Source organism: Periplaneta americana, chromosome 16, assembly GCF_040183065.1.
Source record: "Periplaneta americana isolate PAMFEO1 chromosome 16, P.americana_PAMFEO1_priV1, whole genome shotgun sequence".
Classification (NCBI taxonomy): Eukaryota; Metazoa; Arthropoda; class Insecta; order Blattodea; family Blattidae; genus Periplaneta; species Periplaneta americana.
The window spans coordinates 45,057,927-45,081,992 of NC_091132.1; the positions used below are offsets into that span (position 1 = coordinate 45,057,927).

The 24,066-nt window shown below is 32.6% G+C and overlaps 2 protein-coding genes across 2 annotated transcripts; both read right to left on the reverse strand.

Annotated features, from left to right (window-relative positions):
• Positions 1–600: 600 nt before the first annotated feature.
• LOC138716191 (cuticle protein 19-like) lies at positions 601–7,406 on the reverse strand. Its single transcript, XM_069849029.1, has 3 exons — positions 7,359–7,406; positions 5,824–5,889; positions 601–3,048 (listed from the first exon to the last, which is right to left on the reverse strand). The coding sequence occupies exons 1-3, from the start codon at positions 7,371–7,373 to the stop codon at positions 2,734–2,736; spliced, it is 396 nt and encodes a 131-aa protein (XP_069705130.1). The 5' UTR covers positions 7,374–7,406; the 3' UTR covers positions 601–2,733.
• Positions 7,407–15,985: 8,579 nt separating this feature from the next.
• Positions 15,986–23,774, reverse strand: LOC138716187 (cuticle protein 7-like). Its single transcript, XM_069849026.1, has 3 exons — positions 23,691–23,774; positions 18,395–18,490; positions 15,986–16,695 (listed from the first exon to the last, which is right to left on the reverse strand). Exons 1-3 carry the CDS (start codon positions 23,703–23,705, stop codon positions 16,357–16,359), a joined length of 450 nt encoding a protein of 149 aa, XP_069705127.1. The 5' UTR covers positions 23,706–23,774; the 3' UTR covers positions 15,986–16,356.
• Positions 23,775–24,066: the final 292 nt, after the last annotated feature.

Here is a 24,066-nt window from a genome sequence, read left to right on the forward strand (position 1 = left end):
AGAAGGAGTCAACCCGACATCGGAACTAGAATCCTGTGTAGCTTGGTGGATAAAGCGTCAGCACGTAGAGCTGGAAACCTGGGTTCGAGTCCCGGTTCCGGAAGGAATTTTTCTCTGTTCTACCCATTCTCCACTTTAACTTATTTAAGATTAAGTAAGAAAAGTGTAGATTTGTGTAAATGAGTAAGTCTACTGGGAATTTTCTGAGAATTATGTTAATCTTCCCTTTAAACTAAAGCAAATAAGCCTTCATATGAAAAGTTTTCTTTGTATCAGAAGATAAGCCTATTAATGTTTCATCATTCTAAAAATTTTATGATTAGGGGATGGAGATAGTACTTTACAAGGACTTATTTTTTAAGAATGAACTCTGTGTTTCATTGTGTTCCAGTTGTTGTCTGCATACATGAATCGAACAAAATTGTAAATATTCCTCTCCATAAGATTGCTATAAAGTTATTCTAAATTGTTTCATAAAGCTTTGAATGTCAGGAGCTTAAAATATCTCTCCTGAAAAAATTAGTGAAATGGACTTGGAAAAGTCTGGGCCATCCATAAGTCTATTGACCAGATATCAGTCTAAATAAATCGAACACAAAATATTATCACAAACATTTATTGGTAAATACTCAATATTGTGCACGAAATGGAAACAACAGTTAATGGTATAAAAATATGAAACAGCATAAAAAAGAAGCACATAATTCTAGTTATATGGTAATGTATAATACAATAACAAATTCAATTTGAAATTTATAATATACTTTCAGTAGGCCTACTCAGTGACAGAAACAGAATAACCAACCAGATATTCAGAAAGAAAAATAATTTTTTGCTCATCCAGTTAGTAGCTGGTGGAACTAACGGATTCAGACTCAGGCTGCTGATATATATTTTTCTTTGTAACACATTGCAGTATTTTTCGAATAGATACTCGTAGTATACTAGTTTTCTACGATGAAGATCGTTATTCAAATCTAGAGAGTCTTAAAGGAATTTCGGAGAACAAAATTCTTCCAAAACTCTCGTGTCCCATGAACCATTACCATTGGTCAGAAATATGATTGTTAATTTGGAGTGTCTGTATTGTATGTTACTTCTATCCCAAACCATAATATATAATAAATTGCTCATCCCTATGTTAAAATCGGTAGCATTTTGAAGAGAACAACCGCCAGGATCGCCATCCGTCCGCCGTAAACGAACACGAGATGGCAGTACAGTCGCTAATGCAATTCAAGTGGGAGTTATGACGCGACTCCTTATGTAACAACTAGATGGCAGCATAGTAAACCTGACAAAAGTTGTTACCGTCAAAGCCTATAAGGCTGAGCAATCTGGGTATATAATATGATCTAGGCTTTTACTTAGGGCTTCAATATGCGTAGGCTATATCAGATGTTCTTAAACTTATTTCATCACTCTATTAAATTTACAGACGAATAACAACTTCAAGATAAGACAGTCAGAATTATGGCATTTCACGGTATACAGCAGAAAGAAAATCCCCGTGTGTGATGAAGACATGTTTTGTGATATAATATTCGAAAGTGGCCTAATGAAAATGCGTGGAATTGACTATAAACAAGAAGATGCAGTTATGTGGTACAAAAAAGAGAGATATTCTTTAATAAACAATTGAGGTTTTGTAAAGTAGTATCTGTCCCGATTTTGTTGGAAATAACAAACCAAAATCACCGAAGTGCAATTAAATCTGCGAAAATGAGATTCCGCAGATATGTTGAAGAGTGTTTATGAATAAGAAATGAAGACTTAAGAACTGACACCAATAAAATCAGTTTGTACAAACATTGGTGATTACAGACACCAATGAGATAAAAATTTTATAAAAACGAGAAATATAAGAGCATACAGTTATAAAATATAGAACAAATTATACTTTTAATTATCTGGGCTGCAATATCTCATATGCAAGAAAAGAAGATTTTACAAATAAAATAAACAAATTTAATTATTTCTGTGGGGCAATAAAAAGAACTTTAAAATACACTAGCAAAGAAGCAAGATAAAAATTTTATAAAGTTATGGCAGTCCCTATGTTGCTGTACGGCTCTGAATTCTGGACTCTTACTAAATCCGAAGAAAAAAGAATCGAGGTGATAGAAATGAGATTTTTGAGGAGTATAGCAGGTTATACTCTTTTAGACAAGAAACGCAATGAAGACATCAGACTAGAACTGAATATATTCAATTTAATTGAGAAAACTCACAGAATATAGGAATAAATGGAAGCAACACGTTGAAAGAATGACTCAAGACCGTATTCCTAAATTAATATTCGACTACAGACCAACTGGTAAACGAAACATAGGCAGACCCAGGAAAAGATGACTTCAACAATTTTAAAATTTATATACTTCATGAGACCGGAACGAGACAAACAAGGCTTAAACAATGTGGATGATGATGATGATGATGATGATGATGATGATGATGATGACGACGACAGTTATAAAATGTTATGAAAAAGAAACATTCGACGCCCGTAAAACAAAATATAACCGGAAGAGATTAATAGTTTACACCCTAGAAGTGATGATGATCATGATGATGATATGTCTATGATTGTATTCATGATTTAGGAATACACCGCCTACATTTGCAACAGATTACTCGGGCGTAGGTATAGATGATATGAATTTTATAATATATTTTGGTACGTATTACATGATTAGTGTTGTATATGAATGACGAAACAGCCACCTATCATGATCAGTGGAGAGTATTGACGTTGCTGTAGCTGGAGGCAGTGTACTCAGGTTTGTGTTCTTCGACCTTGTGATGGTGCTGAGGGATCTCAACTTCGTGGTGGTGGATAGGGTGCACTGCGTGTCCGGACCTCTCGACATGGGCGTGGAAGCCTACGTGCTTGTCAGAGGTGTAATGGACTGTACGGGTGGTGCCGTCAGGCTCAACCAGCTTGTAATGACCCTCCACTTTGTCGCCATCACGTTTCTCGGCCTGTTCCTTGATGTCGTGAGTGTGTTCATCTTTCACTCCGTACTTGAACTCGTACTTGGGATGATGCTGCAAAATTACAAAAATCGATAACGAAAAACATTGAAACACTTGTGATTTCATGATGAAACATTAGAAAACATAAATTAATAATTATTATTATGATACAAAGACGCACCAATAGGTAACTTTTAAGGTGAAAGACAGGTGAAATTTGGTCATTTTCAATAAAAAATTTGCATTTCCTTTTTAATTCTGAGCTTGCAAGCGTGCGTGTGTGTGTTTACAGGCTGTTTTCTCAGACTTTTTCAGCATATTTCGTCTTGTTTAAAGTGCAACAGTTATTTACGACATACTTACCGTAACTTCATACTACAATACTGGTTATCAAACTCTTATTGTAATGTGAAATGTTATGATAAGTATATCGCCAACGTTTTATCCACTTTTATAAAAAGTAATTTTTAATAAAAGTAATTTTATCATTCTTTATTAATTTTGAACATGTCTTTTGTGGAGATGTGCCTGTGTTATTATTAGTTTCTTCTTGCGAGAGGCAATTCGTTTATGTTTGTTTTATTACTTTTGAACACGATAGATTTTTGTTTATAACAGAAGAACAGCAGTAGTAGAAGAAATACACAAACATTGTTAAAATGAGTTCAAACCAGGATTCAGATATTGAAAATGCTGCAAATTCTGCAATCGAATATATAGGACATACCATCGAAATCCCACGTAAGATATGAAGTGGAATATAAATTTTTGAAGACTGGTGTTCCAGGAAAAATTTAAAAGGCGTGTCGGAGAGGGTAATTTTGGTATATTTTAGTGAGAAAGCTGCATGCGAAAAGCCAATTTCAATTTTGACGCACTATTCGAAGGTACGGAGCATATTATTATTGAAGAAGGTCGACATAAGTACAAGCAGTTGTACGGTTTTTGTAACGAAAAAGTGAAGGCTACCAAGCTAAGAAATCTAGTATCTTTGCAAATTAAAACATTCACAAATTCCTACGAGAAGCAGATGACAAACGTTTTATTAATTTGATGATCATTATATAACTAGTAGCGTAATAAAAGTATCATTACCCAACTATTTGCGTAATGAATGTGTTTACAACATTTTTATTAGCGATGTAATGGAATGGAATGGAATTTAACTCAGGAGGGCACGGATGTCCCAGCACTGCGACCTATTGAGGTCTATTGCGCTAACCCTCGATATAGAATGAGTTGCATGCCACAGATCCCCTACGCTCACCGCCCTAACCACATGATTCCCTAACGACCGGTCCCTACAGCCGACAGAATCCATATAGGCTACCATTCCTGCTTCGGCAAATTCCCCCAAGGTCCCCTGTCGGTCCGAGACGAAATTAGTGATGTAAAGTCCACATTACCTAATCAAATTGGATAAAGATTCTTACAAGTTTCATACTAGGAACATTACATTTTTACTGTAAGTCCTATATACTCCAAAATATATTAGCAATTTTAAAACTAATACATTCGAATTATTAAAAAAAAAATAAAAATAAAATGAATTTAGTGTATAGAGAAATGTTAAATTTTGAACTTTATCTTGTAAAAAAAACTCTCTATTTATAGCTATATGTAAATTTAAAAGACTTATGTAGGCCTATGACAATTAAATTTTGTAAGAGTATTTAGATTTTGAATTTGTGCAATTTTTAATTGGAATTACTAAAAAACTATGCATCTGATCATAATGAAACTTAAGAATACTTACATGAATTGAATCAAATGTACAAAATAGGAATTCTCCACATTAAAAATATTATAAAATATAAATTTCAACCGTTCATCATTGAATGTATATTGTATAACTGAAAATTGATTTTTGAACGATCAAATATGTTTTTCATGCGATATTTTTTTATTTTGCCATAAGCTTCGGAAAGAGATAGAACCGCGTGAGCAAATTTTTAAACTGCAACATAGAGTAAACGTCAGTATTCGTTGTAATATGAATTCGTTGAACATGAGTTTGAAGAGAAAAAATCTATAGCTTTCCATAAACAGACATTAACTGTGACATTAACAGGATAAAATATAGTTTAAATTTAATCATATTTTGAAAATAAAATGCAGTGCTACGAAAGGTGAATGCTTATATTATACATCTCATTTCCTTTGTATAGAGGATGTATTCTGAGATTGAAAATTATAAGAAGAAAAATTGAGGAATGTATTATAATCACATTAAATTACATCCACTTTTTCAAACTTCAAAATATTTTATCCAATCATTCTTTTATCCCAAGTGGTATTTCGTAAATTAGTATTATTTCTGTTGTTCATCGATTTATATACACACGCACACCAATAACAGATATAAAAACAGTACCGGAGCATGTGCGAAGACTGCTGAACTATATCGTGTACTGTTGTCTCGCAGCTTGCTCTCCGCACCAAGCGAAGCTAATATGAACGATGCACACCTAACTTGTATTCAAAGTAAGTAACCAAACGTAGGACTCTGATATTGTAAGAAATTGATTTTCATATCACTTGCCAATTCAACTAGTGTTCACCGAATTTTTAACTTGAAAACTGCTTAATCAGAGTAGGTATTGGATGAAATTTTCAAATATCTTTGTAATTTTCTTAATTTGAAAATCGCATTATTGAAAAGTTAATGAGAAATGCATAAATAATTATTTTTATAGACACAAATAGAATATACAAATCTAGTCGAATTACGAATTGAAAAAGTTGGAGTCACGTTTAGACTTTAATGTAATTTTTTTAATATTCATGCAAAGAAAAGAACTGAAAATAAACTACGTATACATTTTTCTATTGGTTAACTTTACTCACATGATGGTGCTCTTCATGGTCCTGGGAAAGCGCAACAGCAGCCAAAACGACAACCACAGCAAGGACCTGAAAATCAAATCAAATAAAGAAGACGTCGTTATCATCCTAAATAAAACAACGATCCAGTTGTTACACTAGGATGGAAAGATTAAGGGTATATGTACGTGAACGACCACAAATATTATCAGAAAATGCAAGCTCTAAATTTCTAAAATTTAATTAAAAATTAACTCACAATTGGACATAAATTACAAGGTACCACGATAAGACTTATCAGAACTTCAATATTCGATAAAAGTATAAAAAAAGATTACTAATAATATTTTTAAACCAGTTTTATCAAAGTATGAAAAAAAAAAACAAAACAAATTCTGCAGTTACTGTCTTCCTCCGACGAGTTCAGCGCTGGGACCTGAGGTATTCTTGCTATCGGTGCGGGGGGTTGCAGGTAGATTCTTTTGTTACTACAGCCAAGCCGAGCCGAGCGGAGTGGGAAGAATTAATCGTCCAAAAATATGCAGTCTTCAGTTTGTAGTAGTGTGTGACTGTGTGCACGTGTTAGGTACTCTATATACGAGTGAAATGTTTTCAATATGATTGTACTTCCTTCCAGACTGCCTCTGTCACTGTTCCCTCCCACTCCAGTACCGCGCTAGGCTAGTCGGAACCACATTCCTCTCAGCACAAAACTCCTCAGAGGATGACAGTACATCATTTGATAACCATAAAATATTTATGCCCTCTCTGACATCTTTAATATTTTTCCTGCATGTAATAAACATTTATTTCTGAAAAGTAGACTACTCTCAGACATGTAGAGTTGTTTATTTTAATACAATTAATTTTTTATTTGTCGTATATAAAATATATTAAAATTTATATAATGTTTTGTGACCTAATTTTTCTATTTTGAAAGAAATGGGCATTATTGTAGTCTACCTTTTGCATAAACACATGTTAAATCAATATACAAAATTTCAGAATTCTATCTCTAATGTTTGTGTAGTTATGAAATAATGTGTCAAAATTTTAAAATATTGGAAAATCTAATTTTAAGTAAAAAGTGAATTCTAAGAAATATTATTAGTAACCTTTTTTTATACTTTTATCAAATATTTAAGTTCTAATAAGTCTTGTTGTGGTACCTTGTAATTTTTGTTCAATTGTGAGTTCATTTCCTTATAAATTTTTATAAATTTAGAGCCTGCATTTTCTGATAATATTTATGGTCGTTCACGTACAGATACCCTTAAATGAACCAACTCAGTGATCATGTATTATTGCGGGTGATAAATTGTATCATTAAATTCTAAAGATTAAGTATAAACGATGAAATGTTAATTGTCCAATGACACGATTCTCAACTCATTTTTATCCCTACTGCACGAATGGGCTCATAGATGGCGCTAATGTCGAGAAAGATTGACTTAAGTGCTTGGGATGGAGCTCTTGATAAATTTGATTATCTATAATTAACAGTTTAAACTGCAGAAAAATTCAAACCAAGACCAGAAAATAATTCATTACAACCTTACCTTGAAATAGGACATGGTGTATTTGAATTCCGGAGCTGTACCTCTTAGTAAACTCTTTAAAACTGTGATTATTTCATCCTAAAACCAGCTTTATATACTGCAAGCGTCCGCCCACGTTCTCCTCAATGTTGAGGAACTACACAATAAAGATATTGTCGCCTATCGGTTCGATCATTAACTTTCATTTTTGCCTTCTTCCTGCAGTTATTTACACAAATATTCGGTTGTGATATAACCTCACACTTGAGTGACAAGAATGTTGAATAATTATGAACGAAACTTTCTGCTGTTTCTCGCTTTTAAATGTTTCTAGTAATTCCAGTATAACATTGAAGCATGTCTTGTAGGAATGTCTTCGATGTCGCAAACTAATCTCTCAGCCAGTTTCTGTCAATATTCATTACAGCAATCACTGCTGGATTGTAACTTTGAGAGGCACGATGTGATCATCATACTAAAGGACTCATTATCAGGCCATCACCACCAAGAGAACCAAGGTTTAATCTTCTCCAAATTTTGAAAGTATTCTTTTACTAGTATTCTCTAAGTAGGCGTATTAGTTCGTCCCATAATTAATGTCGGTTTTTTTTTTAATTTGGTGTTTTGTAAGATTTTAATGATTTTCTATAGTTGGACAATACAATTTACAGAAGCTCTGCTTATTGTTGTGTATTGTAAGCATGTGACAGTCGTCAATTGTTGTTTAGTTAACTATCCGAAGCATATCTCAACCTCACAAGTGATATCAAAGCACCACTTATGAGAAAATAAAGAATATAAAACGCAGGTGATTAAGTTTGAGATTAGAGTTCTTCTAAAGCACTACTAGAAACAAGATTATAAAGCTGCTGCCACGGCTCGAAAAATGTGTGAAGTTGGGGAGAAGATGTTGTTACCGATTGTGTAGCACACCGATGGTTCAAGCGTTTCAATATTGGAGGAAAAAATATTAAAGATTTACAACGTCCTGGAAGACCTAAGGTGTGGAATATTGAAAATAAGAAGAGTTTTGGAAGAAAATCTACAAAAAGTACTCGTTGATTGTCAGAAGAACTTGGCGCTTCAAAAGGTACAACAGATCACCATATTAAGGCGCTTAGAAAATCATATAGAAATTGTAGATCTGTACTTCATGAATTGACACTTGAACAGGCTCAACGCAGAGTGCATAACTATCTTCAGTTTATCGCTGATCCCATGGACGACAGATTTATGAGGAGAAATGTCACATGTGATGAAAAATGAGTACGCCTGACACTTCAAAGTAGTGGATCGATCTCAGTCAGTCTGCGAAAGCCGTCGTTAAACAAAATCGGTTTCAACCCAAAGTAACGTTATATGTATCTGGTGGAATTTTGAAGGTGTCATTAATGAGGAGTTTGTTCCAAAACGAAGTGGAGTCGATGCAGCTAGAACGAGTTCATGAAGTTTTGAGAAAGGTATCGGGTATTAGTTAATCGAAATTGACTTCTCTTCCAACAGGAAATGCTCGAATAACTGTGGAAAAAAATTCACTAATCGCGAGGAATCGAATTGCTACCACACCCGGTATATAGCCATTGTTCTTGCGTCTTGATGAGTTTTAAAACTTTCACAATTTTCGTCCAAAATTTATTAATTTTAAACTACATAAACATACCTACATCTGTACAAAATTTTGTGCCATTAGGGCCAATAGCTTTGAAATGATATTTTTTAAATGTATTTTATATTGACGTCACTAAAAAGGCTCCTTGTGTCACAATTTTTACAATTTTTAATTAATATTAGCTCAAAAGCTTGAAAAAAGTAATGGGAACATAATTAGCTTTTTGAGCTCGGTCTAAATAGAGAGCCACAATAAATTTTTTAATCGATTTTCTTAATTTTCACCATTATTTCACCATACTGTCCACTTAAAAATGGATATCACTGAATTCTTCGCATAAAAAATCAGAACCTGGTACCGTCACGGTATAACAAACCTCTCTGAAGAGTGCCTCAAGACCATAGAACCTACTGATCTTTGCTTTGAAGATGAAATTAATTTCTCCTTACAAAACACTTCAACTAGGGATTAGAGATTAGAGAACGATGGCTAGGTGCAGGTTAGGGGCGACCCTTCAGCACGTCGGCCAGACTGGGGCCTATTATGCACCCCGAATTATGGAACGAATGAGATGAGGTGTACCAGCCCACCGGCCGCATGAGACCCCTCACCCGCTCATTCAATGGGCCCCCTTTGCACCCCCAGCCCTAAGTTTACACCGCCAAGGTAACCAAGCAGCACAGGATCCATTTTAACGTCCCTTCAAGGTGTCGAAGCGCTTTGTTTGTGCTCTTAAGGAATGAATCCTGGCACAGATATTGCGAAAGGCTTGAAACCCAGAGACGGTTTAGGAGAGCACGCACCTCCCGTAAGCGGATAAAGACATGGTCATGAATACGCCTATGGAATGAGATGATGAAGATCAATGATATGATATGAAATCCAAATTCTTTTTCTACAGGGAAGAGGAAGGGAAATGGACCATGCAAATGAAAATTCCAACCTGGCATTTGCCTACGTAACTGTGAAAAACCACAGCTTGGTGGGTCTGGGGATTTGAACCGCGGACCTCCCGAATGCACGTCCTTTGTGGAAAGCACGAGCCACCTCGTTCGTTACACTGCAACTAAATTTTGTTCTAAAAACAACTATTTAAAGGACGGTGTCTGTACTTAAGTTTTCAATTTAAATTATCTATTTTCGTCATTTTGAGATTTATTTTCCTTAATTTGACATCTGCTTGTTATATAATTGTAAGAAATAGAAAAACATCCATTTACAATGTTTAGAATGTTCAAAACTCAAGGCAAATAGCGGTGTTATTAAGGATGTGCAAGATATTGAAATATATATTTCAAAATATAAATGTGTTTACTTAATATAATTGAAGACCTGAATTGGCAAATATTCAAGTCAATTGACGTAAATCGTTCAGCAGAGAAAGAAAATTACATAGCTTTGTAATAGGGTAAACTAGGGTCTGTTGGACAGTCGGGCATGTTGGACACTCCGTACTTTAACGTGTTACCACGCCACTTGTGGACACCACATTCTGCTAGAAGTCAATGACGGAAGTAGCCACTCGTGGCTACTTCCTTCATTGACTTCTAGCAGAATGTGGTGTCCACAAGTGGCGTGGTAACACGTTAAAGTACGGAGTGTCCAACATGCCCGACTGTCCAACAGACCCTAGTTTACCCTATAAGAGCATTGAAATAAATATTTGTATGATTAAAAAACACAGGTCTAGAGTCAGACTTGGGATATTCCTTTTTATAGGATAGTAGCCTTTTCAAAACAGAATATTTATGTCGGGTTAGAAGTCTAATTCGGCAAGTTTTGGAGTTGGGATATTTGTCAATTCACGTCTTCAATTATTTTGTGACTATTATATCTCTGATATCTGCCTTTGTATTTCAGTAGTAAGGGTGATGGTTTACAACGACCATGTTGATGGAGGAGTTGTATTTATAATAGACGAAGTTAAAGTTGAGAAGTGTTTCTTTGGGTTGTGCCTTTTCCAATCGATATACTAACAATACTCTCCACAACTATCCTTTAATTATCTCTTCCTCGAAAAATAGGGCGTCGGCTTGTGTTTGCGTGACGCCGAATCGATCATCCGCCATTGCGGTTGTTCCTTCCGTTTTATTCAAATGTTTATGTATGGCACTGATGGTGGATATTGAATGACCCATAAATCAGTATAAGAATCATCGAAGCTCTGTAGGTTCTTCCTCTAGCGATGAAGACATCACGATCCATGCAGATCTTTCAGGTAAAGCAGACCACTATGGTATATGGATTAGAGCTAGAGATAAATGCCTGGTGTTACGGCTGGTGAAGCTCTCTTAGACAAAAGTATTTAAAAAATAAAAAAACATGCATTGACTGACTATGTTTTAGACATGGGTTCCAATTGAAGGCATTCCCTTCATTTATTATGTCTTAAGAAGTTCATTTACAGTCAAAATCATTATCATAATTGTAAAATGGCATAACATTATCTCATTATCCTGCAGGCCTACTATAAAAATCATTAATTAAAGAATTATAATTACAATCATATCATCGTATCTATATATCTGAAGTTTAAAAAAAGTAATAGAAACACACTTTTGTTGACATCATATAACATTTTGTCGAATATCCTTTTGAAAAGATTAACTCCATATGTAGATGAAATTATTTAGGATCATCAGTGTGGTTTTAGGCGTAATAGATCGACTATTGATCAGATTTTTTGTATTCGACAGATATTGGAGAAAAAATGAGAGTATAAGAGTACAGTACATCAGTTATTCATAGATTTCAAAAAGGAGTATGACTCGGTTAAGAGAGAAGTTTTATATGATATTCTTATTGAATTTGGTATTCCCAAGAAACTAGTTCGATTAATTAAAATGTGTCTTAGTGAAACTTACAGCAGAGTCCGTATAGGCCAGTTTCTATCTGATGCGTTTCCAATTCACTGCGGGCTAAAGCAGGGAGATGCATTGTCACCTCTACTTTTCAACTTTGCTCTAGAATATGCCATTAGGAAAGTTCAGGATAACACAGAGGTTTGGAATTGAACGGGTTACATCAGCTTCTTGTCTATGCGGATGACGTGAATATGTTAGGAGAAAATCCACAAACGATAAAGGAAAACACGGAAATTTTACTTGAAGCAAGTAAAGCGATTGGGTTGGAAGTAAATCCCGAAAAGACTAAGTATATGATTATGTCTCGTGACCAGAATATTGTACGAAATGGAAATATAAAAATTGGAGGTTTATCCTTCGAAGAGGTCGAAAAATTCAAATATCTTGGAGCAACAGTAACAAATATAAATGAAACTCAGGAGGAAATTAAACGCAGAATAAATATGGGAAATGTCTGTTATTATTCGGTTCAGAAGCTTTTATCATCTAGTCTGCTGTCAAAAAATCTGAAAGTTAGAATTTATAAAACGGTTACATTACCGGTTGTTCTATATGGTTGTGAAGCTTGGACTCTCACTTTGAGAGAGGAACAGAGATTAAGGGTGTTTGAGAATAAGGTTCTTAGGAAAATATTTGGGGCTAAGAGGGATGAAGTTACAGGAGAATGGAGAAAGTTACACAACGCAGAGCTGCACGCATTGTATTCTTCACCTAACATAATTAGGAACATTAAATCCAGACGCTTGAGATGGGCAGGGCATGTAGCACGTATGGGCGAATCCAGAAATGCATATATAGTGTTAGTTGGGAGACCGGAGGGAAAAAGACCTTTGGGGAGGCCGAGACGTAGATGGGAGGATAATATTAAAATGGATTTGAGGGAGGTGGGATATGATGGTAGAGACTGGATTAATCATGCTCAGGATAGGGATCAATGGCGGGCTTATGTGAGGGCGGCAATGAACCTCCGGGTTCCTTAAAAGCCAATAAGTAAGTAATAGAAACACCATTTCACTCATCTCATTGTCTCTGAATGACTTCTATAGTTTACAAGCAACTTTAAAATATACTCCTCATCTTATAGTTTATTAATACCCTCTGCAGTTCAAAAGCAACTTTAATAAATAGTTACATTATAATCGACTCATTTTATCCTTGTAAATCAAAAGTAACTCTAAATAAAGAGCTACAGATTTAATAATTGCATTACCTCTGGATATTTTCAGTAAAGTTACAAGGAACAATAAATGGAAAATTAAAATTATATCTTCTCGCCTCTGAACATTCTCTTTACCTTATAGGGAACAATGAACACCTAATAATTATATTATTATATAATCATTTTACCTTTCCTGAATATCCTCTGTAGTTTGACAGAAATATTCACTCACTCACTCACTCACTCATTCATTAATTCATTCATTCATTCATGGTGTTCTGTCCAAGAGCAGGTCTTTCACTGCAAACCCAGCATTATCAAATCTTTCCTAATTTCCGCCTTCCTCTTTGTCTCCGCATACGATCCATGTATCTTAATGTTTATCATCTGATATATTTTTCTGCCGCGAACTCTTCTCCTGTTCACCATTCCTTCCAGTGCATCTTTCAGTAGGCAGTTTCTTCTCAGCCAGTGACCCAGCCAATTCCTTTTCCTCATCCTGATCAGTTTTACCATTATTCTTTCTTCATCCACTCTTTGTAGCACAGCTTCGCTTCTTATTCTGTCTGTCCATTTCACGCACTCCGTTATTCTCCATATCCACATTTCTAATGATTCTAATCGTTTCTCTTCACTTCGTCGTAATGTCCATGTTTCTGCCCCATACAATGTCACACTCCACAGAAAGTACGTCACTAGTCTCTTCTTAGTTCCTTTTCTATAGATCCACAAAAGAAACTCTTTTTATTAAAAGCTTACTTTGCCAAGCAGTAGCTCATGTTACATGTTACTACTACTGCAGATTTTCAGATCGAATTGCTCATGTTGTATGTAAGAAAAAATTGTAATACTATATTGATGAGAAGGCAATAGTTTTCTCAGAAAAAAATGTTTTTTTTTTTCAAATATTTAACACACTCTTATTCGGTAACTATTACCTAGAAGGATCGTCATTTTGTCCATATCAATAGAAAATCTAATAAAGAATCATTTATCCTTTTGTTGTATTTCAATAGCATGGATGATTATCGTGTAAATTTAATTTTAAAACCACTATTTCAATCGTATTATCGTTCCTGAAAATTTCCATCTTTATTTAAAAGCATGTAGAAACGTTAGATAAATTGAAATTGTAATCGTCTTTGCGTTAGTGAATACACCCTGAAATTTCACGGAATCAAATAATTTTAAATAATTATTAAAATCATAATCATTTTGCTGTTACTGAACAACACCTAAGATTTAAAATGGACATTAAGTAAAGGATTACAATATTAATTATTTAATCGTTCTGAAATAATTTGTATTTCAAAAGAAACTTTTTAAAACTATCACAAGTATACATCTTATGCTGTCTCGAAAGGCTCTAAAGTTTATAAGGAACATTACAGAAAGGATTACAATAATAAAATAAAATTATAATCATCTTATCGCGTCTGAACATGATCTATAGTCTATAAGAGACATTACGTAAAGGGTTAAAATTTTAGTCATCTCCTCATGTGTGAATATAATCTGCAATTTAAAAAGGTCGTCAAATAAAGGATTACAATTATAATTATCTAATGCTGGCTCGATATGGTCCTTTGCCGTTTAAAAGAGACGTTAAAAAAAGGATTAAATGTATAATCACCCAATGTTGTCTGAATATCTTCTGTAGTTACAAGAGACATTACGTTAAGTATCGTAAGAATTACAATCATCTCATTCTGTCACAATTTTAATCATTTCATGCTGTCTGAATATGCTCTGCAGTTTAAAAATATGTTATATATAGGACTACAGTTGTAATAATTTTGTGTACGAATATCTTCTGTAGCTTAAAATGACCAAGGAACATTAAATATAATAATAATTACAATAAATCATATATGTCTTCTGGAAACTGAGACTGATCCAGAAGATATATTTCCTGTTTTATATTATGTTTCCTCTATAAACGTATAGAATATATATCAAGTTTTGTGAATGGAAAATATTTCACTACTACTCATAGATTGAGTATATGAAGTAGGTATGTGTTAATATGCTTCACAATTTCTTTGTATAAAATATAATCAGTTGTATAAAGATTCAACATTCAGGCAGAGTTTTGTCGTATATTAGTTACCCAAGACGGAATTGTTAAGTATGTGATTTGTAAAATATAAGGGCTCTCTTTTAAGGAGACTTGAACTTGAGCGCATGAAAAATAATTACAATTTCACTGATATTTCAACTGCAAACGTACAAAAAATTTTAGCTAAAGTTTCGTGTAATTTTTACAGAAATATAGTGCATTATTTCGGAATATTTTAAGAGGCGAAATATAACTTTTATATGAATAGTCTTTTCGTTACTCACTATTACGTAATATGTCAAACATATTTTTAAATTTGCATATTTGAATGTGAGTACACACTTGTCAAAACAAATTTATAAGGAGCTATAAATTTTATTGATTGTTCCTAATGAGATAATTTTTCAAATAGACTATCATAATAATTTTTCTGTGATAAGTAATATTGATTTAATATGTTATTATTAAAAGTCACTGGAATTAAAATTAATAATTTATGTGAAAATACTTCAAAACCTTACATTAATATCAAAGTAATAGTTTACTTTGAACGTACTTCAGTTCTAAAATTTTGCACAAAATTTCAGCTTTCTAATCTGTGTTCTTGAGATTTGTGGACTATAAGCAAATTTAAGATTCTTTCACGAAGTATGGAGTGAGTAAAAAAACGTGCACTTCAAAGTTGTGTCTCTTATCTTAAAAAATCCCTACGTGGTTCAATAACGGTACGAAAATAATATCAAATTATATCTGTAACTTTCTACATAATTTTGTTAAGTTTAAATATTAGCAAATGTATAGGATTTTTTTTGCATGCATTCACAGACAAATCTCAGCGTTAGAGCATTCATCTCTTTTCTATTATACATTCGAGATTTGAGTCCTTCATTCTTTATATTGTTCTTGTTTCTTTCTTCTCCAACTGACATGAAGGTAAAGGAAATATACTTATAAATATTGTATTGAAATGTTTATTTTCAACAATAACAAGAAATAACATTACAGCTTAAGTATGACTTACAGAGTATTCAAACACTTTATGTAAAAATTACGACATGAATAACAAAATATGATCATTATATTATAATGAAACATAATTTACTGAAATTTGAAAAAAAATAAATAAAATAACGTCAACGTTATGAATTGTGCATTAGAAGTATGAAAACGAAGTGGCAGTATATGTGATTGTGAAGCGTGATGATTGGAAATGTTTTCAATTTCTCTTCCAAACAAATAAGTAATGAAGATGAGGTACTGAAGAAGGACTATTTCATTCTAAGTAACTTGTAATCCTCAGTATACAATGAGTATGAACAGAAATTAACTCAGTGGTGATGAGTGTTGCTGTAGCTGGAAGCCGAATAGACTGGTTCATGATGAGAGATGACAGGAGAAGCGACTTCAATCACATGGGGGATCTCCACCTTCTGCTCATGGTGGTGATGTTGGTGGATGGGGTGGGTGGCGTGTCCCGACTTCTCAACTCGGGCGTGGAATCCGGTGTGCTTGTCAGCGGTGTAGTGGACGGTACGGGTGGTGCCGTCAGGCTCAACCAGCTTGTAGTATCCTTCAACCTTGTGGCCGTCACGCTTCTCGTGCTGTTCGTGGAAGTCATGGGTGTGTTCGTCCTTAACTCCGTATTTGAACTCGTACTTAGGGTGAGCCTATTGATAAAGAATTTTCTTATCAATGTTTTAAAAACTTTGTATGCAGCACAATGGTTGTAGTTGCATTTCTTGGCAGGCAAAATATTTTCAAACTGGATTTCACTGATTAACAAAAACTTAGATCTCTTCATTTTTTCTCAGGAAAATTAAGAATCAAAATCCACATTTCTAGTAGGATGATAGTTTTAGTAATCATTTTATTCAAATATTTTATTCTCTCTCAATATCCTAATTTTTATCTCTTTTATTTTCAATATTCTTATTATTCCGAACTTCCGAATTTTTTGCTGTACTATCCAAATTTTGTAAGCTAACTATCGACCTTGTCCAAATGGAAGAAAAGAAATGGAAAATCTACGTCTAGGATCCGTTAAAATTCTCCTAAGGAAGTTCTCGTAAAAATTCAAAGGAGAGTTTTCCCATTTCTTGTGTTACCTCTTGATGGCACCGAAATGTTGCCCCATAGCTACATGGTTGTAAACCTTTGACAAGGGCAAGAAAATTATCCGCACTCAAAATCGTGAATTCCTAAAGCTGTAATTAATATTCTATATAGGTTAAGTCTTTTATTTCCTAGATAATTTTCCAAAGTCCACCAATTAGCTGCTGTCTTTTTGTCAGCGAAGCACAATTGGATTCCAGGCACATTCTATGAGGCCTATGATTTGCAAAACCTTTTTGTAATAGATTTCATTCAATTCAATTTAGAACTTTAATTTTAATTCACCTCACAACTAATTTGTTTGCTACAGTATTTTTCAAAATCCACCAATTAGCTGTTGTCTTTTTGTCAGCGAAACACAATTGGATTCCTGGCACATTCTATGAGGCCTATGATTTGCGAAACCTTTTTGTAATAGATTTCCTTCAATTAAATTTATAACTTTAATTTTAATTCACCTCACAACTAATTCATTACTCTTCTATCAGAAGCAGCAATTGCTTCAAATTAAGAAACAAGCTTAAAATAAACTTTTTAAGGTCTCAATATAATTAAAACATAATATGACTGTCACTTGAATGTACATTATATTTTTAAAAACACTATAGCATTTTAAAATTTAAATTACTCAGTAAGCTCGATGAGAACTCTATAGTGTTCTTTGACTCTGTTGACCCTATATAGGATTTCAATTTAATTTGTATTATTTTCATTAGAGTTTGTATTCCTTTTTTGTATTTATATGTGCTATCTGGTAGGATGGAAGAGAAGGTCTTATGGCCTTAATCCTGTCAGATTAAATAAATAAATAATAAATAAAAATACTCGTTTGACTTCAAATTTCATGCTTTGCGATATTATGGTAATGCAGTAGATTTCTTTGTAAACAGAGGTAATATTTAATGAATCAATGTAATATTCGAAAATCTGTTTTGATTTTATAGTAATTACATCACAAACGTCCTCTTTATGTGGGATATTATACATTTTCATATTTATAAGTAAAATAACTGTTAATTAACGTGACTAACATCTTTGTAAATACGAGCATTTTCGCATATTATTTTGTCATCAGAGTAGACAAGAAGGTAAAATATATCTGTCTAATCAGTAACTATTTCTTTGATTAAATTTATAATAACACACATGTCATTGAAAGGTTTTAATTCATTACGAAATACCCATTGGTTGTAGAGAAAAATGTACTTCAATATTGGCCAACTAAAATATTAATGTGCAGCTTTTCACTCTTACATGATGATGTTCTTCAACATGGTGCTCTACAGGAGGAAGATGGTGAAGATCTTGAGCTAGTGTGGCCACGGTCACCATGGCGACGAAGAAGAGGACCTGGCAAAGTTTCATAATTTCTTATTTTTCATACTACATACTATACAGAAAGGACCTGAAACATACTATTACTCAAAAACAATCAAGATTATTATATTTATGTTAGGGGGGCTATCATCGTCATTACTTACAGTAATATTTATATAGATCAGCGTATACAATTTCATGAAGAAGAATGGGTTCAATCCACGGCAATCTCTGTGGAATTTATGACAAAATAAATTTTCTAAGAGTTCTTAAAATTATCCTATCAATTTCTTTAATCATTTGCTCATTATTGCTATATCATGTCATTCTCTTTAAATTAAAATAATAGTTTAAAATACAGTGGAAGCTCTTAAGTTCTACATCCTATAGTTCGACTCGAGAATTAGACACGCCTTTATACGGGCACTAAGAAATGGGTTTACCATTTGAATGAGAATTGATTCTTTGTCTTTTAGTGATACTTTTGTTAAAAGAAAACAACATATTTTATTGATTAGGACATCCATATTTAAATTAATGAACCATTTTTTTCAATTTGAGACAGACTCTCCGCCTTCAACACGTTGTAGGATTTCAAATGTGTATGGATTTATTACCGCCAGAATTACTTATCAATAATCAATCATTCAGATAATTAGATTATGACATAAGATGGTACATAATGACCGACGAACGTTTTCGCCATGCGTATGGCATCCTCAGGTCTCGTAGAAGCAAATACACATGTAATGAACACTTATGATTTCTGGTTTAAATACATGCAATACAAAATATGTTTGGAAAAGGTTAAAATGATAGGCAGTGTAAACATATTATGTAATTATGAACATACGTGTGACATGAAATCTAAAACCATACAAAGTATTAAAATAACAAACAATGTGCTAGTGGTTAAATGTACAGTAAGATAAAATAGTTTAACAGTCTTCAATTGCAGGTGGTCATAAATTACAAAATAGTAGAACATGCTATGGTATATATCTCGCTCGTGTTGCTGTATGAGCGGTGTAAGAAACCAAAGTAGGATATTTAATTTATCCTTTAACGTACAATATTTATTCCTTCCACTACAGGCGGCGGACTGCATTGTGCCGGTTGTGAGACGGAACTGTCGAAACCCACTGTGGTGCTAGAAGCGTATACACAAGTCTCGGGGCGGGGCAGGAAATGCAAGTACAGTAGGGGAGTAGTGGGTACAGTGAGACACAAAATATTAAGACATATGTATGCAAGTGAAATTTCAAGTATTTTTAAAATCAAGTGCAACAGAAATATACATTAAAACATGGAGTACAATAATACATAAACAGAAATGTTAATAGATAAAGGACATCATATACAATGCGTGTTTGTCAAAAAAATGCAAATGTCTCACTGTTCCCATTCAGGAGGGTACAGCGAGACACCAGTGTCTATTAACGGACATTGAAATGATTTACATTTATTTCAAAAGAAAAGAAAGCTTGCTGTCTCTTTATCTTGCCATGTTCTATAGACTTATTTAGAATCATTTTGATGTCTGACTTCGAAACCATTGAAACATCTGGAACATTTGGAAAATTGAATTTTCCTTGACTTTTCAAACTTTTGCGAAAAATAAAATGAATTTTTGGTGGCAACATAACTTATAAGTATAAGAATTTAATTTAATTATTTATTATTTTTAAATATATATATTTTTTTTAATTTTGTGAATATTTTTTTTATTTAAGAAACCATTAAAATGTAATGTATCCATTACTTTAAGCTATAGTTCCTAAATTGTTACTAGTATGTTCATTTTTTAATGTTAGTTACCGGTAAATATAATATAATTACAGTTTATTTTTGCAAATCATTGGTACATGGGAACAGTGAGACGTCTCAGTGTACCCTTCTATGGCATGTGTCACTGTTCCCTTTACGCATAGTTCGTTTAAAAATGGCACCATCACTTCAAAATCAAAACAAGAAAGATGAAACTTTGCAAAACATAACGTCAAATACCATAGTATTAGGTAACAAAACATTCATATTTCTATTTAATTTGTATATCCAATATAACCTTCATTAAACACAAGCCAAAATTTTACTGCTAGAGTGAAAAATTACGAATTATTTTTTCATCACTCACCTTTATAACTAGAATCAAATCGAGTATGAAAATACTGTTGCTTTACTCATGCAACATACAACTCCAATGTTACAAACATTTCAACATCAAAATTTACCATCTAATAAAAAATGTCTCACTGTTCTCCCTGTCTCACTGTACCCACTTCTCCCCTACTGTATTCGTTGGTGGATAACCAGTAAGAATTTGTATTCAATTCACGTGCCACACCCACTACCCTTATTGAACTGAACTTTCAATTCTGTTCAGTCGAACTTGGGAGAATCCACTGTAGTTCAAAATCAACACTATAATGATAATAATAAACTTATCGCCTGGCTTATTTCGGCTTAATCTTCATACTTCTTAGTAGATAGCTACTATTTAAAATGTTTGCTGACTTTATCGTTAGAATGTTATACCATTAGCATTTGAGGAATCATGAAATTAATTATTTATTATAAAGAATTCGCCAATAAAAGTATATTACGACATTACGAGACAGTACAATACGTTTCTATGTTAGAGCCGGCTTACTCTAAGTACAGTTTCTAAAATAAATTTTGCACTCACGCTTCCTTTTTTTCTTGGAACTGACAATATCAAAAAAAAAATATATATATATATATATATCGTCTACAAAAGTTTACAACAAAAATTGAAATCCCATTTCCAAATATTTTTCTTCCTTCAAGTAATATCGTTGTGTGAACTGTTATATTTCTATCAAAATAGTTTATCTTCATACGAATAGGCCTTTAGTATTTTATTTTACTGTTCTTCAACTAGCCTATCTATTATATACTCATTAATGTCAAAAAAAAAATCCGCCACATTTTCATTGAAATTAAAATAGAGCTATTTTTCAGTGAAAATTATTATAGTTATTTTTAGAAATAATGTATTAAAAATTTAAGTTGTGTCTTACTCTTTTACTCTCATATCTATAGATTTTAATAGCTACTACGGATACAAAACATTTTCTTTTATTTATGATACACTGTACTAATATTCCCCATACAAGAGGTAAAAATTATAAATGTACATGAAAGTAATAAAAGTATTTTTTGTAACTGAATAAAATAAGTAAAAAACGTGGCTTTAGATTTGAAGTATGGAATCAATTTCATTATTTATCTTACCTTAATGTTTGCTAAATATTTTATGCTGCTAGCTCAAACTTTAAAAATAAAATTTTGTTAGTTTTTTTTTTTTTACCTCTTCTTATATCACAGAACTATAGCTACTGAAATCCTTATTTAATGCATCGGAATTCATTTACTTTTGTTTGTATTACTCAAGGATAACAAAAATCTACTCAAAGGATAAAAAGTTATTTATATTCAGTTTATAAAATACGAGGGAGAGTCATAAAGTAACCTTAATAACTGTTTTATTAATTGAATATGTGCAATAAGACTACAAACTCTTCATCACTTTTCAACATAATATCAACTACGTTCAATGCAAGTGTTCCTGTTGTAATATGTTAAGGGGACACTCAACTTAAAAATTGGAGACAAAGTGTCATAGAAATGAAAAATTAAATTTCTACACTAATTTACGTGACAGAACTAAATCAATAAGCAGAATTCTTCCCCTATTCATTGTAAAGTCACAGTCAAATGTACAAAGCCAAAAAATAAAAAATGATAATTAAAAGTGATATTTCAATTAATGATTGATTAAAAATTGAAATATTTTTTATTTTGAAAAGTGTTAGATCTAATGAGCTGAGATTTTGCATGTTACTTTCCATGTGTATATTAAACTTTTTCTCCAAATTTGAAAAAGATTGGTCAAATAGGAAAAAAGTTCCAAAATATAGTTGAGTGTCCCCTTAAAAGTGATGAAGTGTTTGTGGTCTTATTTTACATATTCAATTAATAAAACAGTTATTAAAGTTACTTTTTGACTTCCTCGTACTTTTAAAATTGATCATATAATACGTCTCTTAAATTGTAAAAATATTCTCGTTCTACTATACGTCTACTTAATTTACTCGTTATTTTTTTTCCGAAACATATTTTAATAAGGATTAATCTTATTTTGTCTTTTGATGCCAGATAATTTTATATAGACATTTAAAATTACCTGTCTTTTATTCCACTATATCTTTAATTGAACTGAAAGTTACGTATTTTTGTTACTACAAATACCCTGTTATCTTTTTCTGTAAGTATCTCATAAAATATTAAAACTTTTTTTTTTCAAAATCTGTTATCACATTAGATATTCAAATAAAAAACATTCATTCAGAGAAGTGACTTCAAAATATCTGTTACACAGATACAAACTTTATTGCTTTTTTAAATACTCCTTCTAACAATTACGTTATTTGTCTTTTGTTTTCTAAATAACAGTAACTATTTAAAAATGGTTCTTCTTTTTTATATACGCTGTTATATATTTCTGTACATTATTTATAACATAAATGTACTAACTATTGAAGAAATTTATAAATATATTTTACTAACTTACTGCCACAGAAATCAAATAAAACATAAACCTAATCGACATGAATATCGTACTCGAAGACAAAAGTCTACTTTCCCATTAATTGAGCCTAAATGTCATACAAGTGCAGCTCTTAAACATGGTGCTAGTTTCGACCCAAGACTTTATAATAAAATTACAAACCATTTTCCAAATTTGAAACATTTTACAATTGAAGCTTTTAAAAAAGGAATTTGTAAAATTATTCGACTATATTCATGTTTTTATTGAATATCACAGGCTTCTGTCGGATTGACAATTTATATTAAATGTGTATTTTTCTCTCTTTTTCTCTTTCTTCTTTATTCTTGCTCTTGTGTTATATTTATTGGTTTGAATTAAGGTACTTACTGTATTTAGTAAACTGTCCTTGTAAATGTTATGTTATATTATCGACTAAGACCACACCGTACACGAGCCTGGCTCTTACAGTAGTGGCTAGAAACATTTCTGTTTTATAAATTTAATTTGTACTCACTAGCTAGCTAGTTAAATGAATTAATAAATAAGTCCATATGTCTATAACGTTTCCAAAATTCTCAAATGTAATACTAGGAATACAAATCGCCATTTTTAATGCCCGATCGCAAACTTGATCGCGTGTAGAGATAATATCATACTTACTTTAATTAGAGACATTTCACGGCTGCCGGTTTGTCGATTCAGTTTGACTAACGGACTTGTTGTGAATAACAATCAGTCGAGGCGCCTTCCTTATATACGGTAACTGCCAATCAAACAGCTTTCCATAAGAAACGCGTTAAGTATGTACAATATGCGAATTTGTTTCGAATTACTTTCTTAACTCTGTAATATCCAACTTTCATTAAGATATTTGTAATTGTTAAGAGTATTTGACATTGGTACAACCACACCCAATAAAACAGTAAAATATCGCCGCTACTTTCAATTTGATAGAACAAGGAACTTCGCGGTGATTTATGCTTCAGTTAATTTCCGCGTCGTGTTATGAAAATTTTGACAGTTTCGTTTTTTAAAG

Bases quoted from the DNA above. Each gene is read 5' to 3' on its own strand.
- LOC138716191 (XM_069849029.1), bottom strand. The intron at 3,049-5,823 runs GTGAGTAAAGTT...GTAATTTTGCAG, and splicing joins ACCATGAAGAGCACCATCAT to CATCATCCCAAGTACGAGTT.
- LOC138716187 (XM_069849026.1), bottom strand. The intron at 16,696-18,394 runs GTAAGAGTGAAA...CTTTATCAATAG, and splicing joins ATGTTGAAGAACATCATCAT to GCTCACCCTAAGTACGAGTT.